Source organism: Rhinolophus ferrumequinum, chromosome 2 (assembly GCF_004115265.2).
Source record: "Rhinolophus ferrumequinum isolate MPI-CBG mRhiFer1 chromosome 2, mRhiFer1_v1.p, whole genome shotgun sequence".
Taxonomy (NCBI): domain Eukaryota; kingdom Metazoa; phylum Chordata; class Mammalia; order Chiroptera; family Rhinolophidae; genus Rhinolophus; species Rhinolophus ferrumequinum.
Genome location: NC_046285.1, coordinates 29720650 through 29739166, shown reverse-complemented (window position 1 = coordinate 29739166; position 18517 = coordinate 29720650). Strand labels below are relative to the sequence as shown.

Here is an 18517-nt window from a genome sequence, read left to right as displayed (position 1 = left end):
GCCCCTCCTTACTAGCCTCTGCTCCAACAGGCTTTCTGCTCCCCCACACCCCCGACCTTAAGAAGAACCCTTTTAGTTCCACTGGAATCAAACCCGACCATCACTCTATCACATATTCTACCATCACATATTCCCTACCCCCTATTTTGACCAGGATGTGTCTCCCCCTTCATCTGCCAAGACCGTCTTATCACTCCTCAGCTACAATGCAAAACCCTGACATAACCTCATCATCCCAAATCCCTGTTTTCTGGTGATTGAAAAAGTCTTCTAAGAAGTCTTCCCTGGTTAAATCACATTCAACTTTCATCCTAGACTTTCTTTACATCTATATATAGATTATGATTCTTCATTCTCTATATGTTCACTGATTGGAACCCAGTTTTTCAACAACACACACAGGTTAGGGAGTAAAATGGAAAGAACCTGGGATTTGGGGTCAGACAACCCGCATTTAGATTCTCATTTCATTATTGTGTGATCCTGGGAAAGTAACGTGGTCTCTCTGGGTTTCCTTATCAGTATATATTGGGAATGTTAATACCTAACTTCCAAGTTGTTGTGAGGACAGAATGAAACAATGTGTGTGTAAAAGTGCAGTGGCTGACACAGAGTTGTTTCTTAATAAATAATAGTTTCCTCCATTTCTTGCCTTTCATAGATTTCTTGAGTTTACTACCCGTTAGGCCGTAAATTGCTTTAGCATCTTACAACTGCTTCCAACTAAAAGTACCAACTCAGACTTCCTACATAGTGGATGTTCAGATGTGTAATGAAGTTGTACACACCCCACTTCCTGCCCTGCTGCTCTGTCAACATTCCTCTCAGGGCCGCTGGGCCGCTCCAGGAAGCATCACCTCTCAAGCCCCACATTTCCACTACAGGCAGCACATCAGAAGGAAGTCTCTGGGTTCTAGAGCAAAATGGCCCACCAAACAAAGAGAGAAGGATACCAGGAGAGAGACAATAGGTACAGTAACTGGAGGTGCCAACTCACCTGCCAGAACCAGTTCCCCTGAAGCAAGATAAAGCTTGATCGCAGAAGCTCCAGAATTAAGTTGCTGCGTGCGAAGAGCTCCAGGAAGGTAATGAGTCCTGTCAATAAGATGACCAAGACCAGCAGCTGGTGCACGAAGATGTCCAGCATTTCCCGGCCATGAGTGTGGTTGTAGAAAATAAAAGCTGATGGAGGGGGTAAAATAGTCTTTTTCAATGAAATCACTGTTTCTTTCTCTCTTCTCTCTCTCTCTCTCTCTCTCTCTCTCTCTCTCTCTCTCTCTATCTCTCTCTCTCTCTCTCTTTCTCTCTCTCTCTCTCTCTCTTTCTCCATGGAATTTTACCCATACATACATCTGTCCAAAACATTTTACACATACACACACTTGTCCACTGCTTCCCACAACAATGGCATTTTTTGGAGTCATCCTACCTCTTTAGAATGGAATCTTTGAAACCTAACACTGTTTTTCCCTTCCGCAGCCTTTATTCTCTCCTCTAACACATCATGACATTTGCAACTATATTTCAAAGCAGCTTAGGAAGCTGAATACTAAGCATGATGGGGTGAGGAGCAGGAGTGAGAGTGAGTACACAGATGAGTGAGACAAAGCCTCATCTTAAGGAATTCAGTCCAATGGAGGAAGACAGGTATACACAAATCCTAGGAGTGGAATTAGAGGCACATGACAAGATGCGCTGGAAGGTCCCAAGATGTAGAAACTAACTACAGTTTTTAATCCCACGGACAGATTCCAGCTTCAGCTTCTTCCTTTTCATTTAGATGACAATGAAAAGATGTTCGTTCCGAATTTCATAACACCGTGAGATCATGAGACTCGTACTATGGTTGCTGGTGCATGTCTTTGACCGAGCCCTTGTTCTCAAGGAGGGGTTGGCAGAAGTTCTCATCTTCACACGTAAGAGGCAAGGTGGACAGTTAGGAAACAACTGCCTCCTAATAATTTGGGGCTTTTTTAGTTCCATAATCAATCTATTTCTTACAAGTGCAATAAAGGAAAGCAAATCATTGAACACTTGATTTCAGTGTTTCCCTATACAGTAACGGGGAGAGCGGCTGAACCAAAAAAAATGTTGTTTTCATGAATCTCTCAAAAACAGGACCTCATATTTTTAAGTGACTGAATTTTTTGCACCCAACTTATCATGTAATGGTGGAGTTTTACTATTTCAATATGAAAAAGGTTAATTAATAAGTAGGTGCCGAAAGCACCTCTGCTGTGTCTCTATATTTCAGTATATTCATGGTTCACTATTCTGAGCTCAGTTTCACTTGTTAAAAACAGAAATAATTATAATCTCAGGATAGCCCAGAGATTAACCACCATGGTAACTGGTTCTTCAAGACCAGCTATGTAAAAGGAAGCAGTTGTAAAATGTGAATAAAACACTTTGAATGACTGTTCTTGTTCAGTTTTACTAAATGAGTCAGTAGGGAAGGAAAATCTTTGGCATCCCGCCTAGGACACTGAATAGTTCCCTGTGGCCCAAATAGGTAACCCTGTAGATCAAGGCTGCACCAGGACACTAAAGGAATATTATTATAAAGGGCTAGACAAATGCCCTATAATAGTGAAAGGGACAGAAAAATACTCACTCATACTTACCCTCCACAAATAAAGCATTTGCCATCATTAACTTGGTTAAAGAAGCAGGCAGTGAACTGATGGTGGTACATAAGATGTTTGTCATTCCCATCAGCCCAAAGAAGAAATACATGGTGCAATGATGCCAGCTCAGGAGTTGGACCCACTGGCCTGCTTTATAGTTATATAAGGACAGGTGGGGCCCTCCAACAATGAACTGCTCCCCAACTATACCTGTAGAGGAACAATTAAAGTTTTAGCAAACCTCTCCATCACTTTATGAAGAAAACAGGAAGATGCCGGAGGATTAGCCCCCTGCTTAGTCTGACCTAATATCATTCTATAACACTGATTCCTCTTTCTGAGCTATTCCCTCACGGGTAAACGCTGGTGCTTTAGGCTGGTCTTAGAGGTTCGAATACTAGTTTAGATAACCACTTTTAATCAAAGAGAACCAATTTAGTTAAACAGCTATTCAGATCATTAAAGCTGATGATCTAAGTTCCACTTAGTTCCATAGTCAGTTCCACGAATGATCTTAGTTCCTATTTTAATTTCATGACTAAATATATCTTGAATGATTTGGGTTTGGGATTTGTAAGATGAGTCCCATAGAGGCTGATGACTTCTTACACACTATATCTCTGGGTAGCTGCCACAAAGTAGGGAGTTTCACTTGGTTCCCAATAAAAATGCTAGATTTCAGCTTTTCCCCAATTAAGTATAACTGAGAAAGCACAGACAGTTATAGCATATTGTCTAGTCAGCTACACCAACAGTTAAACGATCTTAAAGATGCTGCTTTATTTGCTCATCTATAGGATTTGGCAAGGAAATTTCTCTCTTTGGAAATGGTTGCTCTATAATTTGATGACCATAGATAGCAAAGACCTATTGCCATGAATTAAGCATGAAAAAATCCAAAGGAAAATTTAGGAAATTTTGCTCTTCATAAAGGACAGACTGAAGGGAAACTCTAAAAACACAACAATTTCACAGACTCTTATAGTCAATGGAAAGGCCTTAGAAGTCGTCTGACCTAACCTCCCTCTGCAATTTAGAAATCATACAAAAAGGATGAATGCAAGTCTTCTTCGGCCTGAATTTTGTACAGCCTATCAGCAGTGATTTATTATTGAAGCTTTCCCATAATTACTTGATTATTTGGTGTTATTTTGAAAAATGGTTTCTGATAGACTTCACTCTTTCAGGCATCAGAATAATTGATATAAAATTATTTCAGAGGCTCCAGCTAATTCTATAAAGGAAATTCACCTGCTTTGGACAGGCAAGTTAATTATTATGACTAACTCATTAAGGAACAGGTCTTTGTATATAAAGTATCACTTTCTAACAATTGTATCAGATAAAAATTACAACTAGAATATATGTTCAGAGATATTTCTAAATAAAAAATTCATTTTAGCCATTTATTGATTTGATATTAAATCCTCTCTTTGCATGTGAAAAAAGGAGAAAACAGAATTCAGAAATAGTCCACTCACCAGTTAGAGCCATGCCGATTATTATGATTCCCTCTAAAATTTCAATTCGATAGAATAATGCTTTGGAAACCAGGTAGGAAGTCCGCTTCTGCTTTCTGCAGGTATACTTCAGAATGCTCTTTATAGCCCACCAAGTACCCATGATGAAAAAGAAGGTTCCGGGGAGGGCATGGCCTTTGAAGCTCCCCATGGTTACTAAGATAAGAACATATAGAAGATGAAGACATTCCATTTCCAGAACTTAGACAAACATCGCTTGTTCCCATAAAGTACACTATTTTCTGATAATTATGGATACACCACTGATTCAGGGGAAATGGTAAAATGATATTACTGTCAACTGTAGGAGTTTTACTATAACATTAATAATACCAATACAAAGAAAAATTCACATTCTTTGAACACTTACCTTATTCTAAGCACTGTGTTAAGTGTTTTCCATGAGATCTCTACGGTAATTTTTACAACATACCTATAAATGAGGAATTAAATCCCATTTTCAATTGGGATACAAGTTTAGAGAAGTCAAATAACTTCCCTAAATGTCATAACTATTAAAAGTTTCATTGTTTTTAACAGGAAGCCCAAAAGGATTTCTTAAAATGATAGTATGTACTATACCGTACAGTTAGACTTTAAGCATATTTGAAGGAAAGTAATATGAAAGCTTTACTTTTATGTTTAAAACTTGAGATGATATAAAACTGCCTACAACTTTTTTTAAGTAGGTATTTTCACAGTATCAAGATTCAAGTGGAAGAGACCATTAGTGCTCATCAAATATCTGTCTGTCCTCAGTCTGTTCTCCAGTTCAATCAAAACCATGTCTGTCCCCAGTCTGTCCTCCAGTTCAATCAAAACCATGTTTCTAGTTCTGGCCAACAGACTGTGGCATGTATCACTTTCAGGCTGAGTCAGTTGAGAGCACACATGACTCTTTTCCCCTGCTGTGGCAACCTTGACACGGCATGTCTGCAACACAGAGGATGGCCAACCAGCCTGCTTCAGATTTTGCAAGAAACAACCTTTGATTGGGTTAAGTCATTGAAATATTGAGGCTTAACAGCTTAACCCAGCTGGTAACCCAGATAGATACCAAGCCAATTCAACTGTAAATTCTGTTTATGATTGCTACATGTTGGCGCAATAATAAATAGAAATGTCCTCCTTTTTTATTTTTCAATTACAGTCGACATTCAATATTATTTTGTATTAGTTTCAGGTGTACAGCCTAAGTGGTTAGACAAGACATGTCCTCCATTTTTGGTCAGTGCTATAGAAAATTAGTCTTGAGTTAACTGAGTTTTGAATTATGTGAGCAGCCCCTTGTTCAAATGTATTGTACCTTCAATGGAATAATGAAGAGAAAGGTCACAATCATCCTTGTGGATCTTACCACTAAAGGGGGTTTTAGTGTTTCCCTAGCCAGGCAGACTTCTTTATCTCCTTGGGGGGTACTAGGCCTCTCAATTCAGGGCAGATCCATTTGGCTTACTTACACAGCCCTCTGACACAACTGTGAGATTTCAAGGGGGAACTGTGAAGCTGACTTAGAGGATAAAAGTTCCTCACATATCTAGTCGAGACCCCAGATGGACATTTCAACACAGCCCTGAATCATCTAAACCATCCGAGAGACTCTAACTCAATGTATCGCATCGTGCTACGGAAGTGCAGGTTCTTGCCCTAACTCTGACTTTAATTAGTGGAATGGTTTGGGGCATGTCACTTAATCTCTCTGAGCCTTAGTTCTTAATTAATAAAAGAAGGAGTTGGCCTCGATAATGCCTGCTCTAATATTCTGTGATTCTTTATTATCCTAACCACCATCCCCCTCATAGTGTTACTGAGTTCGCCTGTTTGTCTTGGCTTAGGAAACCCTATGGGGTTGAAAAATATTTCTATGTAGGATTGAAAAATATATCCAGACAGGAAACTATTTGAACTTCTCTGGGGAAAAAAAAATGATATGTTTTAAGGAGCCTTAAACGTTTTATATTCCCTGGTACAGGAAACCCACTTCCAGGAATGTATACTAAAAATATAACTATAAATATAGGCACCAAATTAAACACCAAATATATGTCAAAAATTAGAACAATGATTAAGTAAGTTTTGTAGCCACTAAAAATAAATGTTCAAACAACTTAAATGATAGGAGATATATTTAGTGAAAATAATAGGATTTTTAAAAACAGAAGAAGGGGCTTTGGATTCAGACTGACTAAATAGGAATCCCAACTTGACCATTTACTAGCTACATGACTTAAGGCAAGTTAATAAATCTGTAAGTGCCTCAGGTTTCTCCTCTGTAAAATGAGACAAATAACAGTACCTACATCGTAAAATTGAAACAAGTTACTCCAAAGCAACTAACCCACAGTGCTATTAAAAAACTCATGTTATCCTCAACCTACCTCAAATTGCCAAATTAAAACAAAAGTAATCCCAGATGAGTAATTTTACTCAGATACTAACTGCCGAAAAGCAAGAAACATCTATATAATTCTCTTGGCCATTATTCATGTACAGACCATAACATTTTTCCTGCTATTGTTTTACAGGGTTACTAGAATCTTCTGTGGTTATTTAATTCTTTGACTGCACCTTGAAAATAAGCTTCTTGAAAGCAGGGACCATAAATCTATTTTTTCTACTCCCACATTGGACCTGGATAGTGCCTAATACACTATGACCTTCTAAATTAATAAGAGTAACTAAGCCCTTCTTATAATATAGGATCATATATTTATAAATACCTCCACTCTGAGGTCTCAAAGCCCACTCATACTCAACAAACCGCAAAATTGAACTAATCATAGTATCCACCCACCCACTGCCAGAGAATAATTTTCCCCCAGTTACCTATTTTGGTTAACACCACCACCATTCACCGACTTATCCAAATCCAAAATATGAAAATCACCCTCGAGTCCACCTATGTCCCTAAAAACTAGTCATTGAGATCTATTGCCTCTATCTTCCCCTAGCCCTTTCGATTTTGTCTGCTTGGGGAATTCTCCCTGATGGCCCAGACAGCAAAGAGGCCCTCTTACGTCGTCTCAAGCTACCCAGTTCTCACTGTAATTAATTCTTTGTGTGACTAGTTATTGAAGGTCTGTCCTATTCATGCGCTTCTATGTCCATGACTATATTATGAGAGGCTATGGAGCAGGCACCTGGGGACTGTCAGAGGTTAGAGGCTCCTGGTATATTAAAAAAGGAGGAAAATGCCAAAACAGAATTACAAAAACTGTGGTTGTTTTTAAATGTTTAGGTTTACCTAATAAATATATTCAACACATGTAAAATGTATCGCTTATGTTGAAGATAACATGAAAATTTAAATTTGGGGCTCTTCCAAAATGTGTAGCTATGAGTCAAATAAACTTCCTGACCCACGTCCATGAACAGCTGACATGTTCCTGCTGCCCCAGTGGCTGAGCGGACCAGTATATCTCAGCTCAGCCATTGGAATGTGACAGGGAGGCAAGGGACAGTAGTTGAAGGGTTTTGAAGAAGCATAAGAGGTGATCAGAGTAGGGGGAAAAAAAACGAGTCCTTGTTCCTGCTTCAGTTATAGAACTTCTGTATCTCTAGGCTCTTAATCTAAAACAATCTGATGGTTCCAATCATTCACTGATTAAAAGGCCCAAACCAAACTAAGGCAAAGCAGGTTTGCTATTGTTGCCTGGCTAAGCAACCCCACAAACCCATTGGCTCCTGGCAATGAAAATGGCATTCGTTTTACTCCACTTCCATTGTGGAGAGGAAAACAATTGCCCAAAATTTCAAATATCGCTTCTCTGTCATCTCCTACAACACCATTATCCATAAATCTATTTTTTGTCCCCGGCTTTATTATTGCCTGCAGATGCAACTCTCACTGCTTATAAATGCAAAATACTCCTGAGTTTGAGTAATCGCAAGAACAGTGCACTTGGAAGGTGAACACAAGGCTTTTCTCACCCACAAAGCAGCACATACCTACCAGACAATCAGCAGAAACCCCAGGGAAAATCTTCAGGGTAGGAAACAAAAAGGTCCTTCCTCAATATCCTCTCTGCCTCATGTCACCACTTCTAATCTCACAAAGTGAAAGTGGTCTACCCAGGCCTAAAAAAGGCAAGATTCACCACTGGCTTCCGCTGCAGTTCATCCTAAAAATTCATATGCTTCCCCCATCCAAAAAAAAAACCCTCTGCACCTAATGGCACCAAACATCGTCCTCTGAGCAAAAGACTCCTACGTAATACTCTTATTGACCCCTTTTTGCTGACTATCCCCCAAGACACACACACACACACACACACACACACACACACACACCACACAAAAGAGAAATATTTTAAAACTATCACTTACAGATAATATTGGGCAAATCCCAAGACCTAAATGAGGTGTCAGGTGTTAATTCTCAGTGTTACAGCCGCATAAACCACAGAGCCGGCCTATGCACAGAAAGAGGAAAGCACTCAGAATAGGCCAGAGAAAGACACTCTATAGTGTTCTTGGTGGAATCTCAATCACATAGCTAACTTCAATAGAAAATGAATACCATGGGGAAAACCTTAAACTAAAATTTCTTTTTGAGCCACCACCAAAATAAAGTATTCCTAAATTTCAATTAATGACTTATGAGACACAGTCAATATACATTTGTAAATTCCAATACACTAAACCAATTTCAACGATTTCTTGAGCTTCACTTTACTATTTGGCTTAACACTCAAAGCAAAGCATATACAAGCAGATTTGCTTTAAATATTTCTGATTCTCCATCATTCTGTACCAGCATTTTCTCTCCCAAATTTCAACCATTTTGAAAGAATTTTCAGTGTTAAACTATCCTTACCTTCACCCTTCCTTCAGTGTCAAGTCCACTCAATTCTCTTCTTCCAAGTATTTACAATGGTTCTGGTCTCAAGAAGGAAAAGCAGGTATTGATTGGTCTAAATCTAAAACTTCTTCCTTGGAGACTAAATCAAGGTTCTCATAACTTTCAGCATGAAGTCGAGCAGCTAAGTCTTCAGAATGTCAGAATGCCTGCATAAATGTGACTCTACAGACCACACCCTTTTGAACATCACACCTTCCTGTCTAAACTTGTGTCATAGAAGATTTCCCAACGAGATTCGCTTTGTCATCCCACCCACATGACTACTAGCCTCAGTCATGTACAACCTACTGTGAGAATCAAAGCCAGTGGAGCATGTGTGAGCTTTGCTAGCTCTCTTCCAGGCCATGAAGATGAACATAAGACAAAGGGAATGACTATCGCAGCAGTAACATAATAGACCATGTTCGATAAATCTATAAAAACAAACCATTTCCTAACATACAGTGCCTCAAGCAAGAGATTGCGGCAAGTGTCAGGGTTGGAGTCATGACCAAAACCAAAGTTATAGGAATAAGAAAAGATGATGGAACAAAATTGCTGTAAGTCAATAATGAAACTCACTGATCCTTAAAGGAATATTCAATCTGGTAGAGAGATCAATACATAAACTATTCTAAACCAATATGAAGCTTGCACAGAGCAAAATGGGAACACAGAAGAAGCAAGTATCTGACTCTAACCAACAGCTATTATCCTGTTTGTATGCAAGTCTCACTTTTCCACTCACTGTTACACCCTTGGTGAGCAAGGGCCATCTCCCTTATAATGCTTTGCTAACTAGCACTCCATAAATAACCAATGAATGATGAGCTCCTGTCTGGAACCCCATCTCCCTGAAACCTTGACCTGGGTGGCAACCAATATCACAAACAGCTGTAATGGTGAGTTAAATGCTGACTCCTGGGCCCCACTTCAGATCTTCCAAATTGATAAGAAGGGGGAGGCCCAGAAGTCTGCCTTTTTAACAAGCGCTCATGAGTTGATTTTTATGTATTCTTGAGGTTTGTAGAGCCAAAAGCTTAGAGTATGTGGAGAAAAGCAGAGCAGCACTAAGACGCTAAGATTTTAATGTGACCTCTTCATCAGCATACCCCAGAGGCCATTTGTCACCCATCAATGTCGTAAACCCTGATGTGTTTGCTCATCTCGGGCTTTATATTGGACAGAGGTGGGTGGCTCAACAGCTGCTCCTGAGGCCAGAATAATAGTGTGACTGTCACAAGATAATAATTGCTCTTGAGCGCTGCCATTCTAGTTACTTTATTTTATCATATATTAAGACATTATTTTATTTTGATCTGTTTTCTATATCCTTGCCTCTTATTCCCAATCTTTAAATAACTAAAGTTACCCATGTCATATGGACAAGTCTTAATCAAACATCCAGAATGACAAATAGGACTCTCAACTTGAAAATATGAAAGAGGGCGAGGCAATCCTGACTTATTTCTTAAGAAATAAAACCAACAAATAGAAAGTATGAACAAATGTCATGTTGCATCACCTGCCTGTAACCAACTCTTCAAAGGAAATAGAAGCCTGGATTGTTTCTCTCAGTAGTGTTGTACCTGAGACGGGAAGGGAGTTAGCAATCATTAAACATCTACTACTGCTAATAACGTTCCAGTCATTCTATCTTTGAGACAACTCAAGGAAGTATTATTTCCACCACAGGTGTGTGGAAACTGAAACTCCAAGAGATTTATTAAGCTACTCTAAGTCACAGAGTTAGTAAAGACCAGAGCTAAGATTCCAAGTTCCTTATATATGTTATTCAAAATCTCATATCTGTTCCCCTAGATAAGGGCAACAAATAGAAAATGTTTGTGAAGAGCTTCATCAAATAGTCTTCATCGATCACCTTTGAGTACGTTAAACCCTGTGGAGAAAGGGGCTTCTCCTCCTGGGACTTTCTCCCATTGAATTATCAGCGGGTATAAAGGAGGTGAAGCTGCACACGTAGCCTATTTATTTACCAGTACTGCAGTCAAGGTCAGCGTGAACAGGGCTGCCAACAAAAGGAAGGCTGGGCTGAGTAGCCTGCAAGGACTTCATTTGACAAAGATCTGGATGCTAGAGAAGTCAGTGATATGGTAAGAACCTAAAGAAGTCATTCTGTAGTTCCAGGATTCATGCTGCATCACAAGTTCAAGTCAATGAACAACAACTGGGTACTTCATTATATATATGGATCTGCTTCAAGTTATAGGAGACTCCAAGGTGAACATTTTCTATCACTGCTGTAACTCAGGTGGTAAATGTTCTCCAATCTTAAGGGCACATGTGATTAAATTGGGTCTGCCAGGATAATCTTATCTCAAGGTCATTAATTTTACCACCTTTGAAGACCCTTTTGCCAGGTAAGGTAATATATTACAAGTTCCAGGAATTAGAACACAGCAGGGTGGGGACATTATTCTGTCTACCACTACAACATATAAAGGTTTACAGTGTGTCAGTATAAAGAAGACAAACACATAAGACTGTGATACGAAAGAGATGAGCTAGATTTATGGTAAAGGAGTAAAATACCCGCGGTGTGCTGAGCCCCTTCATTTAATTCAGCGATGGCAGAGAGGCATACGACGGGGTCTCTTAGGGCCATTTGAGCTAGACCTTGAAGAATGAGTAGGATTTTGAAAGGTGGAGCTGAGAAGAGCACTCCAAACATAAGGAACAGCATGAATAAACTCCTGGTGGCAGAAACATACAGGAGTTGATGAAGTCACTCCTACCACAGCAGTGGGAGACAAAAGAAATTACAGCTGGAACCCCTACACACATGAGAAGTTGGTAAGTGGCAGAAATGACAATATAAATTACCAATAAGAGGAAAAATCTATTTTTACAATTAAGTCTCCAGTTATAGATAAAAATTAAACTAGATCTCTACCTCACACCACATTAAATTCTGGGTGCATTAAAAACCTAATTATGAGAAATCCAATTTTTAAACTATTTAGAAGAAAATATTTCAAAAGTGTCTTCTGACCTTGGGATAGGAAAGGATTTTTTTTTAAACAAGATACAAAAAGCAAGATAATGAAGGAAAGGACTGATAAATTTGACACCAAAAATTAAAACTTTTATATAGGAATGACAAGGGTGCACAGGAAAAGATGTTCAACACCCCTAGTCATTTTGGAAAAGCTAATTACAATACAAATACCAAGACACATCCGCTAAAATGGCTGTTTAAAGACTGACAATAAATGCCAAGTATCAGTAAGGACATGGACCCACTGGACTGCGGGGGGGGGCACAAAATGGGACAGCTCCATTGGAAAGCAGTTTGTCATTTTTCAAAAGTTAAACGTGCCCTTACAATTCAACCCACCTAGGTATTTACCCAAGAGAAATTAAAGTTATGTCCACACAAAGATTTGTACATGGATGCTCATAGTAGCTTTATTTTATAATAACCCAAACCTGGAAATAACCCAAATGCCCACCAACTAGTGAATAATCAAACTGATACATCTCTAAGTAAAAAGGAACAAACTACTGATACAAAAACCTGGATGACTCTCAAAAGCATTATGCTACATGAAAGAAACAGGACACCAGAGTACATACCGCACAGATTCGTGTGTGTGAAATTCTAGAAAACACAAAACTGTGGTGCTAGGAAACAGTTCAGCCGTTGTCTAGAAGTAAGGAGCACGACTGAGGAGCATGACGGAGATCTTCAAGGTGGTGGAAATAAGCTATATACTCTATTGAACATAAAAAATAATTACACAAATGTATACATTTGTCAAAACTCATCAAATTACACACTTAAAATTTACAGGTGAATTTTATTGCATGTAAATTCTACTTCAGTGAAGTTTATTGAAAAAGGAGAACAGACACTTTTTCAGCCCTTCCTTCTCTCTTGCAGCCTGATTGTGATGGCTAGAGCTTTGACAACCATTTGAGATTCTGAGAATAAGATCCATATCCAAGGGAAGGAACCGTGAACATGAAATAGGCTTATTCTTGACAACTTTGTGGATCTACTAGTTCATCCATGAATACCCCATTTTCCTATTTTATGTGCTATGGAAATAAAATTACATCATGTACAAAAGCAAAAAAAAAATTAAATCAATTTTGTATAACAACAACAAAATCTTAAAGTTTCTGTATGTTAAAAGTATAGCTAACATTTATTGATTGTTTTCTGTTTATCAGTCTCCATTCAGGCAAAGGTTTTGCATTTTAACTCATTTAATCTTCCCAAGAAACCTCTGAAGTAGATACTATTATAATTCCAATTTTGCAGATGAAGAAACTGAGGCAAAGTTAGAGAGGAACTAAAGTGACCAAGGTCACGCAGCTGATAAGGAATGACACAGATTCGTACTGCCTTGTGTCGACAGTAGCTCTACCACAATGATACCATAACTAAAGTTCAAGGACACATGACAGAGAAGATATTTGCAATAAATGTAACTGAAGAAGGCTGAGGAGCCAGAACGTCATTTTCAACTAGGAATCAGTTGGAAAAAGAAAAACTGCTCCCCGCCCCACTATGGGCAAAGAAAAAGAACAGACAATTCAACGCAAAGCAAAACCTTAATGTGCAATAGTCATATGAAAAGATGCTCAATTCCACTAGAAACCAAAGAAAACTAAAGTTAGAGCAGAGGTATTTTTCACCTATTAGATTGTCAAAATTAAAAAGATCTAGTATGTCAAGTGTTGCTGAGAGTGTAAGGAAATGGGAACCCTCAGATGCTACTGGAAGTGTAAATTGACATTACTACTTTGCCAAACAATTTGACAGTCGCTAGAAGAGTTGAAAGTGCACATGCCCCACAACCCAGCAATTCCATTTGTAGTATGTACCCTAGAAAAACCCACATACATGTTCTCTTGGATATGTAAAAAAAAAATAGTTCATTGCTGTACTGGTTGTAGTAACATAAAATTAAACATAAGCTGAACATCCATCAATAGAGAAATGCAAAAACAACATGAAGTAACATATATACAATAGAATGTACTACACTTTAAAACATTTTTAATAAAAGCATCATATCTATATTTAGCAATGGGGGTAGATTTTTAAAGCATTAGGTTGAATGAAAAATGCACACTGCAAAACACTACCATAGTTTGGCGCAACTTATGTATTACTTTTAAACCCCTGAAAAATAATACTATTCATTGCTCATGTACATATATGAATATGAAGATATAAAAGTGAGGATATGCACTGATAATAGTGGTTTCCTTTGGCAAGGGTAAAGAAGAATCGAACTGAGGGATGTCAAGAGACATTCAATTGTAATATTTTATTTCTTTTATTTAAAAGAAAGAAAAACTTGAAGCAAATGACATAAAATGTCGGTTCTGTTTGGTAGGAACACAAGTGTTTGCCATATTATTTTTTCTGCTTTTCATTACATTTTTAAATTAATAGACTTTATTATTAGAGAAGTCTTAGGTTTACAGGAATTAAGCGGAAATTACAAGGTTCCATGTTTTCTTTCCCCACTGCTCACAGTTTCCTAATTATTAAATTCTTGCACTTGTGGTACATCTGTTACAATTTATGAACCAATCTTGATACATTATTATTAATTAAAGTCCATAATTTACGTTACAGTTCACAATTTGCTTTATAGTTCTATAGGTTTTGATAAACGCATAATGTCATGTATCCATCATTACTGTATCACACAGAATATGCCACAAAAAAATCTCCTGTGCTTCACCTATTCATTCGTTCCTTCCTCCCCCTGAGCCCATGGCAACCACTAATCTTTTTACCATAGTTTTGCCTTTTCCAGAATGTAATATAATTGGAATCATACAGTATGTAGCCTTTTCAGACTGAATCCTTTCACTTAGCAATATGCATCTAAATTTCCTCCATATCTTTTTGTGGCTTGATAGTTCATTTCTTTATATATATATAAAGAATATATATATATTCTGAATAATATTTCATTGTATGCAAGCACTACCGAGTTTTTTAATCCATTCACCTATTGGAGGACATCTTGGTTGCTTTCAAGTTTTGGCAATTATGAATAAAGCTGCTATTAATATTCACGCACAGATTTTTGTGTGGACATAAGTTCCTAACTCATTTGAGTAAATACACAGAAGCACAATCCTGGATCATATATTAAGACTATGATTAGTTTTGTAAGAAGCCGTCAAACTGTTTTCCAAAGAGGCTGTACCATTTTGTATTCCCACCAGCAACAAACAAGAGAGAGTTCCTGTTGCTCCATATCCTCTCTACATTTTGGTGTCGTCAGTGTTCTGGATTTGAGCCATTCTAGTAGGTGTATAGCGACATTTTATTGTTGTTTTATTTTGTTGCTCCCTGGTGATGTATGATAATTTGCCATCTGTATATCTTCTTTGGAGAGGTGTCTGTCCAGACCTTTTGCTAATTTTTTTAATTGGATTATTTGTTTTCTTATTGTTCATTTTTAGGAGTTCTTTGTATATTTTGGGTATCAGTCCTTTATCAGATATACGATTTGCAAATATTTTCTCCCAGTTTGTGGCTTGTCTTTGATTATCTTAAAAGTTTCTTTCACAGACTAGAAGTGTGTCATTATAATGTAGCATAACTTACACATTTTTTCTCTCATGGTTTGTGTAGTTGATGTTGTATCTAAAAACTCATCATCATACCCAAGGTCACCTTAATTTTCTCCTATGTTTTCTCCTAGAAGGTTTATAGCTTTGTATTTTACATTTAGTTCTATGATCCCTTTTGAGTTATTTTTTTGTGAAAGATACAAGAACTGTGTCTAGATCCTTTTTTGTTTGTTTTTTTTGCATATGAATACACAGTTTTTACAGCACCATTTGTATCCTTTCTCTGTATAGAATTGCTTTTGACCCTTTGTCAAAAATCAGTTGACTATGTTTATATAGTTCTATTTATGGGCTCTCTATTCTGTTTCACTAATCCATATGTCTTTTCTTTCATTAATACTGCACTCTCTTGATTACTGTAGCTTCATAGTAATTCTTCAAGTTGCATACTGTCAGTCTTCTGAAGTTTTTCTTCAATATTGTGTTGGCTATTCTGGGTCTTGCCCTTCCATGTAAACTTTAGAATCAGTTTGTCAGTATCCACAAAAACAACTTGCTAGGGTTTTGATTGGGATTGCACTGAATCTATAGATCAAGTTGGGGAGAACTGACATTCTAACAATATTTATTCTTCCTATTCATAAACATAGAATGTCTCTCCACTTATGTAGATTTTCTTTGATTTCTTTCACCAGAGGTTTGTAGTTTTCCTTATCTAGATCTTACACATATTTTGTTAAACTTATACCTAAGTATTTCTTCTATCTTATTTTCTTTAATGCTGATGTGATTAGTGTTACATTTTTAATTTCAAACTCCAATTGTTCATTGCTGGTCTATAGGAGAGCAGTTGACTTTCACATAATCTTGTATCCTACCTACAACCTTACCATAATAACTTTTTGGCTCCAGGAGGTTTTTGTTGTTGTTGTTGATTCTTAGGAATTTTATACATATATAACCATGTCATGTTTGAGCAAAGACAGTTTTGGTTCTTCCTCCCAATCTGTATATTTTCTATTTCCTGTTCTTATCTTTGCATTACATAAGACTTCCAGTATAAGATTGAATAAGAGTGGTGAAAGGAGGCATTCTTGCCTTGCTTCCAGTCCTAGGGGGAAAGCATCTAGTTTCTTACCATTAAGTATAGTGTTAGCTGGTTAGTTAGGTTTTGTGTCACTATTCTGTGTCAAATTAAAGACGCTTCCCTCTATTTCTAGTTTGCTGGTTTTCAAGGGATTATTTTTGGTTTTTGTTTTTTAATTTCTTTAAAAAACAAAACCCGGAAAGGTGGTTTAGAGCCAGATCACAGAGGACCGTAACTGCCAGGTTACGAAATTGAAACTTTATTCTATGGACAATACAATAAGAAACAACTAAATGTTTTGAGCAAAGAAAGGATATAACACAGATATGCATTGAACCCTTTAAACCATTCCATAATACAAGAATCCAGTTTCTATCTAAAGATGTCCAGAAAAGTGGACTCTTTCAACCTTTAGAAACCCATTCTGGTGACAGACAAATATCACTCCCTGTGAACCCTGCCTCACAGCAAACTTGAATGCCTTGGAGATCCCAGGGAAGATGCAGAACATTCATTAGCCTTGATCAACTGCTGCCACAAAGACATGACCCAAACTCAGTATTCCACTACCCGCTGTCTGCCCAGAAGAGAAAGCTACGTCATTCTGGCTCAGGAAAGAGGCACAGGCACCCCATGGCCCCCAAGAGCTTACTAAGCAACGTATAACCAAAGTGCAGTGACCATACTCGAATTAACAGTGCTGACACCTGCATTTACATCACACCTTCTCTTCTCACAGGGGAGTGCTGCGGTCAGGAACTCTGTTGACAAAGACATCTGGATGGATGACTCTTTGTCTTGTCTATAGATAACATCGGTAACTCAGTTTCCATGGCCTTGGCTGCCTCACCTATCTTTACCCACCTTCCTACATCTTGCTCTCCCCTTCCTTTTCTCCCTTCTCTCTACCACAACCAATTATCAGCAGAGATGCATCTGGATCCTAAGCAAATGGCCTCCAAGAGCACGCGCGGACCATCTTGGGAAAGAAAGGCACTTCTAGATCAAAGTTCATATTTTGGCTTGGTTTGGATTTCTGTGTGTGGAGGGGTGGTAGGCAGACGGTAATCAGTAGAAGCCCAGAGAGCCAAGAATAAGGGAAAAGGGAATGATTTGCCAGATAAGGCTAATAAATCTCTGAGTTCCTGAAGTTTACAGGCTTACAGACTACACAAGCATGCAGTTCTCCCCACCCTCAGCTCCATAGCGCCCACTGGTGGATGTCTTTTCCCCAGCAGGCTACTCCACGAAATGCAGTCTAACCTGGTTATATTCAAAAAACCTAATCTGGTTCTCTACTTCCTCCTTCCCTCCTGCTGCCAACACACACATAAATATGATTCGATCTGGATCCTTTGCTCTTGGGGCAGGCTCAGGTGTGGGACCAGGTTTGGGGCCTCCATATTTTTTCCACTGTATCCATCTAACACACGCGCAGCCTTGGCAACCACAGAATAATTAATCATTGAACCTCACCCTGTGACAGAAGGGACAGTGCGAGACATCAGAAAAAGGAGGTCATTTCTAACCTGAGGATGACTGTGCTTCCCTGGGAAAGGCTTGTGGAAAATATCTGGCTTTGTTGAGAGGAAATTCGGTTTTCTTTGGAATAAGTGCCTCTACAGTTGATTAGAGATATGTATGGAAATGATAACTAGTGCTCTTGGTTGCCTGTTCATTCATTCATTCCATCATTCATCTATTCACCCATGCTTTCAACAAATATTTATTAAATAACTACAATCTGTCAGGTACAGTTGTGTCCACCGGGGACATGAGCTCGAATCGGAATCCTCATTTTAACCAGATTCCCAGGTGATTCATTCGCACATTAGAGTTTGAGAAACACTTTTCTAGGGTAGAATTTCTCAAC

The 18517-nt window shown here is 38.3% G+C and overlaps 1 protein-coding gene across 7 annotated transcripts in view; it reads right to left on the bottom strand.

Annotated features, from left to right (window-relative positions):
* TMEM45A (transmembrane protein 45A) overlaps nucleotides 1-18517 on the bottom strand; it is an 86951-nt gene that overhangs the window by 16143 nt on the left and 52291 nt on the right. For 4 of the 7 annotated variants that reach the window (XM_033121956.1, XM_033121978.1, XM_033121955.1 and 1 more), the window contains 3 exons: nucleotides 4109-4303; nucleotides 2625-2837; nucleotides 998-1182 (listed from right to left, as the gene is read on the bottom strand). In XM_033121956.1, the coding sequence (XP_032977847.1) occupies nucleotides 998-1182; nucleotides 2625-2837; nucleotides 4109-4303 (593 nt within the window). Of the gene's footprint in view, nucleotides 1-997; nucleotides 1183-2624; nucleotides 2838-4108; nucleotides 4304-4517; nucleotides 4581-8473; nucleotides 8560-8963; nucleotides 9171-18517 lie in introns of those variants that run through there. The other 3 variants (XM_033121971.1, XM_033121986.1, XM_033121962.1) reach the window with 3 other exon arrangements.